This window comes from Berghia stephanieae, chromosome 11, assembly GCF_034508935.2.
Source record: "Berghia stephanieae isolate SIO BIC M18660-M18661 chromosome 11, UCSD_Bste_1.3, whole genome shotgun sequence".
NCBI classification, from domain to species: domain Eukaryota; kingdom Metazoa; phylum Mollusca; class Gastropoda; order Nudibranchia; family Aeolidiidae; genus Berghia; species Berghia stephanieae.
This window is the reverse complement of record NC_088370.1, coordinates 19,883,876-19,899,704: the sequence shown is the minus strand read 5'-3', so window position 1 is coordinate 19,899,704 and position 15,829 is coordinate 19,883,876. Positions and strand designations below refer to the sequence as shown.

The 15,829-nt window shown below is 38.2% G+C and overlaps 1 protein-coding gene across 2 annotated transcripts in view; it reads left to right on the top strand.

Moving 5' to 3' along the window:
- The window catches only part of LOC144957132 (uncharacterized), a 219,567-nt gene that overhangs the window by 146,857 nt on the left and 56,881 nt on the right, over window positions 1–15,829 (top strand). For both annotated transcript variants that reach the window (XM_078888153.1, XM_078888152.1), the window contains exons 13-15: window positions 155–362; window positions 1,803–1,973; window positions 9,440–9,565. In XM_078888153.1, coding sequence (XP_078744279.1) covers window positions 155–362; window positions 1,803–1,973; window positions 9,440–9,565 — 505 coding nt within the window. The remainder of the gene's footprint in view (window positions 1–154; window positions 363–1,802; window positions 1,974–9,439; window positions 9,566–15,829) is intronic.

Here is a 15,829-nt window from a genome sequence, read left to right as displayed (position 1 = left end):
TTATTATTATTATTATTATTATTATTATTATTATTATTATTATTATTATTATTATTATTATCATTATTATTATTTTCATCATCATCATCATCATCATCATCATCATCATCATCATCATCATCATCATCATCATCAAAAAACTATTTTCCGGCAGCAATTTGTTGGACATCATCAACGAACGAGCTGAAGCAGCAGAAGAGGAACTGGAACAACGCATCCAGGAAGGTCGAACAGCGTCACCTCCCAGGAGTGCCAGCAATGTGAGTCAAGTCTCTGCCCTCAGCGATACCAGCATGGGGTCTGACGAGGTGTTCCTCAACGCCCACGGCACCAGGGAGGGTGTCGTCAACAGAGATTGGGAGGTCAGTTGCTTTTGTTTTTTAAAATGAGCTTTTATATAGCGCAATGTCCACTAAATGTGCTCAAAGCCCACGGTACCAGAGAGGGCGTCGTCAACAGAAATTGGGAGGTCAGTTGCTTAAAATGAGCTTTTATATAGCGCAATGTCTCCCTCCCCCTCCTGTCCACCCAGCAGTGATTGGGTGGCTGGGTCTGTTAGATCTGGCGGAAAGTACTTTGTGATAGAAATTGTCCGTTTCACGTTATAGAAAGCGGGATAAACTCCGGCTCTATGAGCCTAAAAGTTCTGAAGGACTACTTATGTTCTTCACAAGCGTAAAAAAATTGAACTTTTATATAGTGCAATATCCACTAAACGTGTTCAAAGCGCTTTACAATAGCGACATTCACTTTCGGATCGGAAGGTCCTGAGTTCGAGCCTCGCTCGGCGCATAGGTGAGTCCGTGGAAAAGGCTCTTTACTCACATTCTCTCACCATACTCAGGTATAAAATGAGTACCTGGCCGTTAACAGCGTTGTCTTTGTCGAAAACATAATGTAATGTCGCCTTACAGGCGTCCTGTCTCGTTCTACACGTTACGTGTTGCTGTTGGTCAGGGACCCTTTCTAAGTCGCTTTGAGCACGTGTAGTGGATATTAGTAGTAGCAGTAGTAGTAGTAATAAGCCTCGCAGTCCGAATAACGCTTGCTGAGAATGGTGTGATTCAGTCATAGTCGATGAGTATAGCTGCTCTCTCCATCCATGTTGTTAATCGTTTTCATTGGTCACGGTCCTGGGCCAGAGTTTTGAGGCTGTCAAGATCTTGTTGTGACTATAGTACAGAGGGCACTGCGATATTTCTTAGTTCTTCAGGGATTAATTCGGCCTCATCTGAATCCAGAAATTTCTGATGTGCAAAGAGATCCTGGTTCAGGGTAGTTACTATTGATTATGGTGGTCTCCCTACAGTGGATATTGCGCTATATAAAAAGCTAAAGTTTTCTGCAGGGTCCATATGGTAATTCTTTGGGTAGATGTCTCATTCGACTCCAGTGTTTCATTCATCGAGTTTAGCTGATAAAAGGGACTCCCGAAACGTTCATGTTATCTGTTTTCGTTTGTTAAATCGACACTTCCATTCAATTTCCTATTGCTATTTATTTCTTTGAGCTTCACGCTCAAGCAGCAACGTTTTTAACTAATAAATAGAGGTGCCTAAATGAGTCAATAAAATGGAGATAAAGATAAAGGGAGTAAATCTGACTCATGAATGAACAACATAAAACAAACGACGTTTCGGCGGCCCTTGGCCTTTTTCAAGTAAACACAGAATACATATATATATATTTATTTTTACTTGAAAAAGGCCAAGGGCCGAAACGTCGTTTGTTTTGTGTTGTTCATTCATGAGTCAGATTTACTCCTTTTATCTTTATCAGCAACATTTTTGTTCTCCACACAGGCCAAACTCAAAGGTCGTATTGAATCTCTGGAACGGCTCCTGGCGGAAGAAAGGCAGAAAGTCACCATGGCGGAGAAGAAGCTAGCAATGGCCGCCACGGAGACCATTACTCCTTCCGTCACTGATGACGTCAAACTAAGACTGAGGGAAAAGGAACTCTTACAGGCGGAGGTAGGAAAAACCTATGCTATGCTATGCGTTTACGTAAAATACTCACAACATCCACGAGCCAAATTAAACATACCATCTCATAAAATTGTGTATAAGATTCAGCGTTATGGTCTGAGTGATATAATTTAGTCAGAACTATTCACCAAAATGGCTGCCTAAAAATATTTATATTTATATAATAGCATTACTATAGCACATAACCTTTCAAACGAGCTTTTATATAGAGCAATTTCCACAAACTTGCTCATAGCGCTTTACAAGGGCCTCCCAGCCATCAGCAACACCTAACATGAAGAACGAGACAGACGTCTGTTAAGCGATATTACATTTTTTTTACGACAGAGACAAATGCTATTAATGCTAAGGTACTCATTTTAAACCCTAGTACGGTGAGAGAATATGAGTAAAGAACCTTTCCCAAGGACTCAACTAATTATGCACCACTCAGAGCGGGCCTCGAACCCGAGACATTCCGATCTGGAGGCGAATGTCATACCACTAGACCACATAACAGCACATAATATATACATACATATGTCAAGCACAATGTAGCTCAAAACAGGTTACAGACAACAAGCGATTATAAATAATCCTGGAATGATTGATTACATAAAATTATAATCAATTTACCGGTCTATAGATTGAATGAGATGAATGAGGCGATAAACAAATTAATGATATTATAATAATAAATAGTTACCTGAGCCAGGGCTTAGGATTAAACATAACGTCTTAATTTGTGTGTTGATTGGCACGATGAAGACTGCAGTGGATTCGAAAATATGGAAAGGGTAGGGAGGACGGGTGGGCGGGGGGGGGGGGGGGGGGGGGACGGCAAATTAATATTATCTTGCTTTAAGTAACAAAGGGAAAACGAGGCAATTTATCACTGTCCGCTGTGTAGGTTTAAAATGCATGTGTCAAATTGTTGATGATAAAAATGGTGGAGGTGACAGTGATGGTGGTGGTAATGATGATGATGATGATGATGATGATGATGATGATGATGATGATGGTGGTGGTGTTGAGGGTGATGATGATGATGATGATGATGATGTTGATGTTAATCATAGATAGAATGGAGAAGAAGAAGAAGAAAAAGAAGATGAAGAGGAAGAAGAAGAAGAAGAAGAAGAAGAAGAAGAAGAAGAAGAAGAAGAAGAAGAAGAAGAAGAAGAAGAAGAAGAAGAAGAAGAAGAAGAAAAGAAGAAGAAGAAGAAGAAAAGAAGAAGAAGAAGAAGAAGAAGAAGAAGAAGAAGAAGAAGAAGAAAAGAAGAAAAGAAGAAGAAGAAGAAGAAAGAAGAAAGAAGAAGAAGAAGAAGAAGAAGAAGAAGAAGAAGAAGAAGAAGAAGAAGAAGAAGAAAGAAGAAGAAGAAGAAGAAGAAGAAGAAGAAGAAGAGAAGAAGAAGAAGAAGAAGAAAAGAAGAGAAGAAGAAGAAGAAGAAGAAGAAGAAGAAGAAGAAGAAGAAGAAGAAGAAGAAGAAGAAGAAGAGAGAGAAGAAGAAGAAGAAGAAGAAGAAGAAGAAGAGAAGAAGAAGAAGAAGAAGAAGAAGAAGAAGAAGAAGAAGAGAAGAAGAAGAAGAAGAAGAAGAGAAGAAGAAGAGAGAGGAGAAAGAAGAAGAAGAAGAAGAAGAAGAAGAAGAAGAAGAAGAAAGAAGAAGAAAAGAAAGAAAGAAGAAGATAATGATGATGATTATGATGATGATGATGATGATGATGATGATGATGATGATGATGATGATGATGATGATAATGATGAAGATGATAATGATGTTGATGTTAATCATAAGTAGAAGACGTTTGAAGGTATTAATCAATTGCTGTTGGAGATCAACAACTTTATCTGAATATTAAAAAAAAAAACAGATTTGATTATAGCGTTAGTTTCAACCTGGGGATATCTTCCCTGCAAGGTTGCATACGAGGTTTTTTGATACTGATAGCAAAAGTAGTAGTAGTATTAGTAGTAGTAGTAGTAGTAGTAGTAGTAGTAGTAGTAGTAGTAGTGGTAGTAGTAGTAGTAGTAGTAGTAGTAGTAGTAGTAGTAGTAGTAGTAGTAGTAGTAGTAGTAGTAGTAGTAGTAGTAGTAGTATTAGTAGTATTAGTATATAGTAGTAGTAGTAGTAGTAGTAGTAGTAGTAGTAGTAGTAGTAGTAGTAGTAGTAGTAGTAGTAGTAGTAGTAGTAGTAGTAGTAGTAGTAGTAGTAGTAGTAGTAGTAGTAGTAGTAGTAGTAGTAGTAGTAGTAGTAGTAGTAGTAGTAGTAGTAGTAGTAGTAGTATAGTAGTATAGTAGTAGTAGTAGAGTAGTAGTATTAGTAGTAGTAGTAATAGTAGTAGTAGTAGTAGTAGTAGTAGTATAGTAGTAGTAGTAGTAGTAGTAGTAGTAGAAGTAGTAGTAGTAGTAGTAGTAGTAGTAGTAGTAGTATAGTGAGTATAGTATAGTAGTAGTAGTAGTAGTATTAGTAGTAGTAGTAGTAATAGTAGTAGTAGTAGTAGTAGTAGTAGTAGTAGTAGTAGTAGTAGGGAGTAGTAGTAGTAGTAGTAGTAGAAGTAGTAGTAGTAGTAGAAGAAGAAGAAGAAGAAGAAGAAGAAGAAGAAGAAGAAGAAGAAGAAGAAGAAGAAGAAGAAGAAGAAGAAGAAGAAGAAAATAATACCGTTATCCAAAATTTTAAATTAGAACAATAAAAACGTCACTAAATCCTAAGAACAAATCTTACAAAATCCTGCTGATATTTTTCATTCCCTGAAAACATCTGAATCTCATTCAATTTAAATGGGAACATCCCGTAATGCTATCGAGGCATTTAAATCTAATGGTCTATGCTTGAAATCACGGGGTAAAGAGTGCGAAATGAATTGAATGCTGTTCTTTTAATCTATTTTTCTTCTCCACATTTTTAACGCAAATGTTAATGTTGAAGTAAAAAGTAAATGATATTTTAAAAGAGAAATATTTAATTCACGTAGGTAAATCATGTTGACGTTTCGGGTTTAACCATTTGTCATCAAAACACGATGAATATTTTGCGTTTTTTTTAGATTTCCAATACAACAATGAGCCCACAATGAATTGGGTTATCAGACCTGCAATCAAGTGCACGTCGATACTGGTGAATCACAGAGCATAATAAAAGAATTGAAAATCAAATCAAACGAAAAACACAGATTAAAAAAAAAACCCAACAATTTCAACATCCAAGAAACCAATGGTATAAATCTATTTAGCTGTTTGGGTTTTTTAAAGAAAAAAAAACTGATTAGTGGAAAATATTCTTTAAATCAACTGCTATACACTGAAAAAACGCCTTTTCTCATTTTGGTCAGAAAGACTTAGATTACTCCATAGTACTGTGCGGCTATGTGGTCTAGTGGCATGACACCCACTTTCTGATCCGAAAGTCCTGGGGTCGAGCTTCGCTCGGCGCGTAGTTGAGTCCTTGGAAAAGAAGACTCTTTACTCACATTCTCTCGCCGTACTCGGGTGTAAAATGAGTACCTGGGCGGTTAACAGCGTTGTCTCTGTCCGAAAAAAAAATTAATATCGCCTAACAGGCGTTATGTCTCGTTCTACATGTTACGTGTTGCTGTTGGTCAGGGACCGCTTGTAAAGCGCTTTGAGAACATTGGATATTGCCCTATATAAAGGCTCATTAAAAAAAAACAACTCAACACTATATCGATTGATTATAACGAGATTAAATGATAAAGATGGAACGAAGTTGACGTCATTCAGCTCTTTGTCGACTGATTAGTTCTCACTAAATCCGATCAATAAGACTAGACAGTTCGAAGATGATGTCACTCAGGTCTTTGTTATTGTTTTTTGCCATCCGCGTTCATGAGTAGTGCTCAATGAACTGTATTAACCTGACTATAAACGTTCATGAATACATACAGTTTTGTGTGTTGATCCGTTATACTTCCGGATGGCAATGTTATGAGCTTCTTAGCCAAGCGCATACTAGAGTCTATCTATAGATAGAATGCGCTTGGCCAAGGAGTTCACAACATTGCCATCCGGAAGTATAACGGACCAACACACAAACTCTGTGTAACCATGAACTTTTATAGTCTGGTTAATACAGTTTAGTGAGAACAACTCACAAACGCGGATGGCAAAAACAATAACAAAGGCCTGAGTGACGTCATCTGCATACTATCTATAAACATTAAAGGTAACACATAATTTTGTGCGTCGTCTTCGATGGAAAAATTGCTCTTTGTTATGATTTTTAGACAGCCAATTTCGCGATTTGCTCTCACTAAATTATATCAATCAGACTATAAACGCTTAAGATTACACATTATCATGTTGTGTGTTGGTACGCTATATCCGGCTGACGGATGTTGTGAGTATTTTTCATAAACGCAAAGAATCCGCTCAAGTTTTAAAAATATTAATTTTGGGGGCATCGCGGTTCAGCGGTCCCTACCGCTTTGCTTCATACCCGAAAGGTACCGAGTTCGATCACCCGCCGCTGCGCTGTGTGGCCTTGAGCAAGTCACCTCGCCCTAGCTCAATAGGATTCAATAGTCGTACAGTCACTTCCTTCCTAATGACGCATGGTAACTTAGCAACACTGGCTCTAAACTATCGGAATAATGGCGGACGCCCGTATGAAATATTTCTCCGGCGAGCATAAAAAGCGTAACCAGAGGAAAAAATAACATAAATTTGATCATGTTTTGACTTTTACACATTCTGATCAAAAGGCATATGAAAAGGGAATGAAAAGTTCTAGCCAGCATGAAGAATAAGAAGTATAGATTTTCTTTGTTTAGAACCAAGATGGCCGCCGTTGCTTGGCGGCGTGACATCAGACTACTGAATCCTATTTGCGGCTCTGCACTGGATTATTCCAGTCTTCCCTTGGAATAGATAATAAAGACAAATTTCCCCTTTGGGATGAATAAAGGGAATTTTGTTTGATTTTATTTTATTTTATATTATCAATACCCAATAATGTGAAATTGATTGTAAGCTTCAATTTAATTACAAAATCAAATCAAATGAACGTTTTGGGTTTCCCCTTTATCAACAAAACAGGATGAATGAAACACCACAGATGAATGAGATGATGTTGTAGTGGTGTAGTTATCTCATTCATCTGTGGTGTTTCATTCATCCTGTTTTGTTGATAAAGGGGAAACCCGAAACGTTAATTTGATCTGTTTTTGTAATTAAATTTAAGTTTACATTCAATTTCACTTTATTATTTATTTCTTCGAGCCTCGAGCAGCAAAATTTATATTATTAATAGGGAATGAGATTATCGGAAGAGTAGCGTCCCTTGATTGGACATCACCTTACAGAGAGAACGTCAAAATGATTTTGCGCATGCGTCTCTCTCGTCCTCGTTTTCGGTGAGTGTCTCATGCCGCTTTCACCGGAAGCGAGGACGAGAGACGCATGCGCACAACCAACACGACGTTCTCTCTCTAATAACTTTTCCGCCGGTGACGTCCAATCAAGGGATGCCACTCTTCCGCCAATCTCATTCCCTAGACATGACATCAACGTTTTCTGACCATAATGAAGATACGGTGTTTAGTCGGCTTACGACGGAATTCCTCTTGAGATGCTATCAATTCTTCAAGACAAGCCTATTTAAAGCGTTCAGATTAGTTTAGCAGATCAAAGAACGAAGATGTGTTATAATTTGATTGTGGAAATGGAAAATGGATGGCCTTATTATCATCATCATCATCGATAACAGCAGTATTGTTATCTTCTTCGTTGACAACAACAACAACATCATCATCATCGTCATCATCGTCATCATCATCATCATCATCATCATCATCATCATCATCATCATTATCATCATCATCAACACCATCATCATCAATTTTCTTATTTACCAAATCAAGACAACAATTTTATTCAGTAGTCTGATGTCACGCCGCCCGGCAACGGCGGCCATCTTGGTTCTAAACAAAGAAAATCATTACTTTTTATTCTTCATGCTGGCTAGAACTTTTCATATGCCTTGTGATCAGAATGTGTTAAAGTCAAAACATGATCAAATTAATGTTTTATTTTCCTCTGGATACGCTTTTATGCCCGCCGGAGAAATATTTCATACGGCGTCCGCCATTGTTCCGATAGTTCAGAGCCAGTGTTACTAAGTTACTATGCGTCATTAGGAAGGAAGTGACGTTATGACTGTTGAAGAGTATTACAGAACATCATCTTCTTCATAAAAAAATGAGCTTTTCTATAACGCAATATCCACTAAACGTGCTCAAAGCGCTTTACAAGGGGTCCATGGCCAACAGCAACATTGAACATGTAGAACGGCACAAACAAACTATCAACCTGTTCACTGCCGTACTCTGGAAAAGACACGTGTTTAACAATTTAACCAGAAAACTCGTCCTTCAAAAATATCGATCGATTTAAATGACCCTCATCTGGCCAAAACTTTCAAACCTGGGACGCCTCGTGAGATTAAAGACGAGTTTTCTGGCTGGTTAATAGGTAGTATGCGCTTGGTGAAGAAGCTCACAACATTGCCATTCGGAAGTATAACTGATCAGCACATAAAACTGTGTGTAACCATGAACTGTTATAGTCCGGTTCATACAGTTTAGTGCTCATAAACGTACGCAATAACAAAGACCTGAGTGACGTCATCTTCGTTCTATCCATACAATACATTCTATAGATAGAACGAAATTGACGTCACTCAGGTCTTTGTTATCGTGTTTTTTTTTTGCCATCCGCGTTTATGAGTAATTCTCACTAAACTGTATTAACCAGACTAAAGATGGTGTGCTCTTGACTAATAAGCTCACACCATTGCCATCCGGAAGTATAACGGACCAATACACAAAACTATGTGTAATCTTGAACGTTTATAGTCTGGTTAATACAGTTTAGTGAGAACTACTCATAAACGTGGATGGCAAATAAAAAAAACAATAATAAAGGCAGGAGTGACGTCAACTTCGATCTATCTATAAACGTTTAAGGTTACACATAGTTTTGAGCGTTGGTTCGTTATACTTCCGGATGGCAATGTTGTGAGCTTCTTATCCAAGCGCATACTATCTATATTCTCAAAAAACAGCGTGAAGGATGTTTATAATAGAATAACTGCAATGCGATATCATGCTTGTATAATACATAACATTATAAGCCATTCATACCTTTTGTTTATCCTTCAAAGTGGCTGAGGGCAAAATATTCCATTACCTACACTCTTTACCCAATGCTATTCTAGAGCTGTATTTGGCACCATCATCATCATCATCATCATCATCATCATCATCATCATCCTCATCATCATCATCATCATCATCATCATCATCACCATCATCATCATCATCATCATCATCATCATTATCACCACCATCATTATCATCATCATTATCATCATCATCATCATATCATCCTCAACACTAGAGGTAGGAGGTTATGTCATATAACAGGGAAGCTTTAAGTCTTTGTTTTTTACTTTCAGTTGATAGAGAGCCAAAGGCATCTCCACATTGCCTCAGATCAAATCCAAGGTTTAAAGGAACGATTTCAGATCTTGGACGAGGAACACAGTCGACTGAAGGAAGACTACGGTAAACTCTATGATGAGGTGAGTAACGGATAGGTGGATGGGTGGATGGATTGATGGATGGGTGGGTGGATGAATGAGTGGGTGGATGGGTAGATGGATGGGTGGATGGATGAAGTGGTGGCTGGAACACAGTCGACTGAAGGAAGTTTACGGTAAACTCTATGATGAGGTGAGTCATGGATAGGTGGATGGGTGGATGGATGGGTGGGTGTGTGGATGGATGGGTGGATGGATGTAAGGATGGGTGGATGGATGGGTGGGTGGATGGGTGGGTGGGTGGGTGGATGGATGGATGGATGGGTGGATGGATGGATGGATGGATGGATGGGTGGATGGATGGGTGGATGGATGGGTGGGTGGGTGGATGGATGGATGGATGGGTGGGTGGGTGGATGGATGGGTGGATGGATGGATGGATGGATGGATGGATGGGTGGATGGGTGGATGGATGGGTGGATGGATGGATGGATGGATGGATGGGTGGATGGATGGATGGATGGATGCACCGAGTGTGTTGGGAGAAGATTATGTTGTCTGAGGTCTTGAAGCTTGCTACAAGTGAAAAATGATCAAATTATTATCCTCTAGATAGAACAAAATTGACGTCAGTCAGCTCATTTCATTGCTTTCAGACATCCATGTTAACGATTAGTTCTCACTACATTCTGTCAATCGGAGTATAAACGTGTAAGGCTTCACAAAATATTATTTTTGTGTTCTATTATTACATTATATCCGATCCGGCTGGCGGATGTTGTGAGTATTTTAGCTAAACGCACAGAATCAATATCGTTCATATGATATTATTATTATTATTATGAAGTTGGCAATGGTGTGTTTACACGATGATAATAATTTATACACTCACGGCGGCTGTTCATATTCATTCCATTTGGTCGTGTAAGTGACAGTTGGGGAGAATAAGCGGAATGAATGATAAGGTGAGTGAGTACTGAATTGCTCCCGCCATGCCCGCACGTGTGGCTAGACAGTAGAGTGTCCATTAGGCATTGGGCAGGTAGGTAACTGTGAGTGGTGGGGTTTTATTTTTCTTAGACACGGGGCAGGGGGGGGGGGAGAGTTGGAAGTACAAAGATACATAATAACATTCATAATACACCATAAAGGTCGTTATTTATAAAGGTGTTGAGTGCCTTGCCCAAGCAGTAAAAAAAAACCTTGTGATTAGACATTGGTTCAAGATAGATATCTGAAAAGGTTCGTGTGAAACAGTGCTAAACAAAACAGAAAGAAACAAAAGAAGCAAAAAGCAATAACAAAGACACGTGGGACGTCATCTTCGAACTATCTATAGCCTGACACTGCCCAGCAAATGACGCCACAAAAACACCCCCTCCCCCAAAAAAACCAAAAACAAAACAAAACAAACAAACCCAAAAGACAACCAAAAAAAAACAAAAAACAAAAACAAAAACAAAACAACAAATCAATAGGTCAACCAATGGAATCACTTGTTTCCTTTAGCTCTACTAACGACAACTCACCAGACGCTAAACAAACCTAGAAAATGACGTCAAACTATAAGTCTTAGAAGGTTCTAGTGCAGCCATTGTTAACATATATAGATAGTTAGAAGATGACGTCACTCAGGTCTTTGTTATTGTTTTTTGCCATCCGCGTTTATGAGTAATGATCACTGAACTGTATTAACCCGACTACAAACGTTCATGGATACACAAAGTTTTGTGTGTTGGTCCGTTATACTATCTATAGATAGAATGCGCTTGGCCAAGGAGTTCACAACATTGCCATCCGGAAGTATAACGGACCAACACACAAACTCTGTGTAACCATGAACTTTTATAGGCTGGTTAATACAGTTTAGTGAGAACAACTCACAAACGCGGATGGCAAAAACAATAACAGAGACCTGAGTGACGTCATCTGCATACTATCTATAGCCTGACACAAGAACCCTCTAGGACTGGCAGTTTGATGTTATTTCATTGGTTGAACTATTGAATACAACTCACGATTTGTTTTCTTTTGTGGCCAAAGACTTGTCTTTTGACGTCATTTTTTGGTCAATGTCAGACTATAACTTTACGATGGCGACGGTTCTTGTGTCTGGTCGTAGATAGTTCGAAGATGACGTCACTCAGGGATTTGTTATTGTTTTTTGCCATCCGCGTTTATGAGTAATGATCACGGAACTGTATTAACCTGACTATAAACGTTCATGGATACACACAGATTTGTGTGTTGGTCCGTTATACTTCCGGATGGCAATATTGTGAGCTTCTTAACCAAGCGCATACTATCTATAAGTTAACGATGGCTACGGTCAGAGTGCCTGCCTCAACTGTCTCTCCTGCTGATTGTTTAACGACTTAACTACGATTCTCTGCAAAGGGACGTATTTAAAAATTTGGCCAGAAAACTCGACCTTCGAACATCCATCGATTTTAATGACCCTCTTCGTTGCAAAAACGTTCAAACCTGGGACTTCTTCTCGAAGCTTCCTTAGTCCCAGGTTTGAGTGTTTTTTCCCCAAAGTGATGGTCATTAAATCGATCGATGTTTGAAGGACGAGTTTTCTGGCCAAATTAATTAATGCATGTTTTTCCAGAGTTGTTAGTTTGGCAGCTGATGGTTTGAGAATGATAATTTCCTTGTCGGCACAGTCCATCATCAGTCAGTGATCGCACAGACACTGGCCATTCGAACGAATGGACATAGGTTTTTATTTGCTAGCCTACCTGTATTGTTGAAGCTATGCGTTTAGCCAAGATGCTCACAACAGCCACCAGCCGGCTATATAACGTACAAACACGCAAAACTACGTACGACCTTGATACGTTATAGTCGGATTGATAGAATTTAGTGAAAACGACTCGTAAAAATGCCTGGCTAACTAAAAACAATGACAATGAACTGAGTGACGTCAATAATTTCTTTCCTTCTTTTCAGATCTGAGAAGGTGTCTGTGAACCGTAGCCATCGTTAACTTATAGATAGAATGCGCTTGGCCAAGGAGTTCACAACATTGCCATCCAGAAGTATAACGGACCAACACACAAACTCTGTGTAACCATGAACTTTTATAGTCTGGTTAATACAGTTTAGTGAGATCAACTCACAAACGCGGATGGCAAAAACAATAACAAAGGCCTGAGTGACGTCATCTGCATACTATCTATAGCCTGACACAAGAGCCCACTCGGACTTAGTTTGACGTCATTTTTTAGGTTTTTTTTTGCACCGTCTAGTGAGTTGTCGTTAGTAGAGCTCATGGAAACAAGTGATCCCATTGGTTGAACTATTGAATTCAACTCACGATTTGTTTTCTTTTGCGGCCAAAGACTTGTTTTTGACGTCATTTTTGGTCAGTGTCAGCGTAGCCATCGTTCACATAGATAGTATGCGCTTGGCTCAGAAGCTCATAACATTGCCATCCGGAAGTATAACGGACCAACACACAAAACTGTGTGCATCCATGAACGTTTATAGTCGGAATAATACAGTTCAGTGAGCATTACTCATAAACGCGCATGGCAAAAAACAATAACAAAGACCTGAGTGACGTCATCTTCGAACTATCTATAGATAGAATGCGCTTGGCCAAGGAGTTCACAACATTGCCATCCGGAAGTATAACGGACCAACACACAAATTCTGTGTAACCATGAACTTTTATAGTCTGGTTAATACAGTTTAGTGAGAACAACTCACAAACGCGGATGGCAAAAACAATAACAAAGACCTGAGTGACGTCATCTTCGAACTATCTATAGCCTGATACAAGAACCCTCTAGGACTGGCAGTTTGACCAAATTCTTGGGTTTGACGTCATTTTTTTTGGGTTTGTGTAGCGTCTAGTGAGTTGTCGTTAGTAGAGCTCATGGAAACAAGTGATTCCATTGATTGAACTATTGAATACAACTCACGATTTGTTTTCTTTTGTGGCAAAAGACTGGCATTTTGAAGTCATTTTTTGGTCAGTGTCAGGCCATAACTTTACGGAGGCCACACTAGAACCCACTCGGACGTACAGTTTGACGTCATTTTATAGGTTTGTGCACCGTCTAGTGAGTTGCCGTTAGTAGAGCTCATGGAAACAAGTGATTAAATCGGTTGACCTATTGAATACAACTCACGATTTGTTTTCTAATGTGGAAAAAGACTGGCATTTTGACGTCATTTTTGGTCAGTGTCAGGCTATAACTTTACGAAGGCCATGGTATCAGGCTATAACTTCACGATGGCTACGGTGTCAGGCGAGTTAGCGAAGGCGACGGTGAAACACAGTACCAGACATAGGAAGATAGAAAAATATAAGAATTAAAAAACAAAAAAAAAAAAAAAAAAAAAAAAAAAAAAAAAAAAAAAAAAACAAAAAAAAAAAACATTAAAAAAAAACAAAAACATCCTAGAAGTCAGTCCTCTTCGAACGGGCATCGAGGTTTTTTTCTTGTATTTTTCTTTCTTGTTTTGTCTGGCACTATTTCACAACCACTTTGTCTGATCTTTATCTTACACATTTATTTTTTAATCTATTTATTTATTTGTCTATTTATTTTATCAATTTATTATTATATTTATATTATCTGATTATCTATTTATTTATTTCGTATTACTCTCAGTAGCCGGTACATATAGATAGTTCAAAGTTGACGTCACTCAGGTCTTTGTTATTGTTTTTTGCCATCCTTGTTTATGAGTAATCCTCACTAAACACGTATTAAACAGACTACAACCGTTCAAGGTTACACATATTTTTGTGTGTTGGTCAGTTATACTTCCGGATGACAATGTTGTGAGCTTCTTAGCCAAGCGCACACTATCTATAGATAGTGTGCGCTTGGCTAAGAAGTTCACAACATTGCCATCCGGAAGTATAATGGACCAATTCACAAAATTATGTGTAACCATGAACTTTTATAGATAGTATGCGCTTGGCTAAGAAGCTCATAACATTGCCATCCGGAAGTATAACGGACCAACACACAAAACTATATGTAACCATGAACTTTTATAGTCTGGTTAATACAGTTCAGTGAGAATAACTCACAAACGCGGATGGCAAAATATAATAACAAAGGCATGAGTGACGTCATCTCCGTTCTATCAATAGTCTGGATAATACAGTTTAGTGAAAAGTACTCATAAACGTGGGTGGAAAAAAACAATAACAAAGACCCGATTCACGCCATCTTCGTTCTATCTATTGCTTTCATGGAAAACCAGTCAGTGACCTCGACCCTCCTTTGGCAAGCAACAAACTGTGATAAATATGATGATCCAAGAAAAAAAAAAAAAGAAAGAAGAAAAAGGCTAGGATTTTTTTTTTTTTTGGTAAAAAGTGCTTGAACGATTTGTGAACGTCTGATATTGGTGTCTGGACTTAGGCTACTTAATTATCTCTTCTCGTGTCTGCTTTCGGTTTTTTTTGTTTTGTTTTTTTTGGACAGGGGGGGGGGGGGGGGGGGGGGGGGGTTTGGCAAGGGTAGCTCAATTTTCGTGACCTCACCGACTTGGTATTGATGATGATGATGATGATGATGATGATGATGACGATGATGATGATGATGATAGTAATAATAGTAAAATAATAATAATAATAATAATAATAATAATAATAATAATAATAATAATAATAATAATAATAATAATAATAATAATAATAATAATATAACGTATATTGTCCAAAATAAATGGCAATTTGTCATTTGGTTTACAATGTTTGAAATTAGAAATACAACACATAGATAGATAGATAGACAAAAATACATTTATAAAATAATATATATAAACATCACAATGACAGATATAAATATCTAAATGAAGATGATGTTTCATAACAGTTTCGAAAACCCAAGCATACTTCCTACTCACACACACACACACACACACACACATACATCTCCACACACCCTACACACAAACACACACACACACATACACACAGGTTGGAGCATAAAAGCTTGTAAAGATGGAGAGGCATAACATTGATCGTGATGATCTTCTATAGATAGTATGCGCTTAGCTAAGAAGCTCACAACATTGCCATCCTGAAATATAACAGAACAACACACAAAACTAGGTTTAACCTTGAACGTTTAATATAGTTAATACAGCTTAGTGAGAATTACTCATAAACACGGATGGCAAAAAGCAATAACAAAAACCTGAGTGTCGTCAACTTCATACTATCCATACTGTGTTCTAAAAGTTCTGTCCAATATTGTTGTGTTTTAAAGTTTTACTAACGCTTTTTACACGTTTTCTATAGATAGTATGCGCTTGGCTATGAAGCTCATA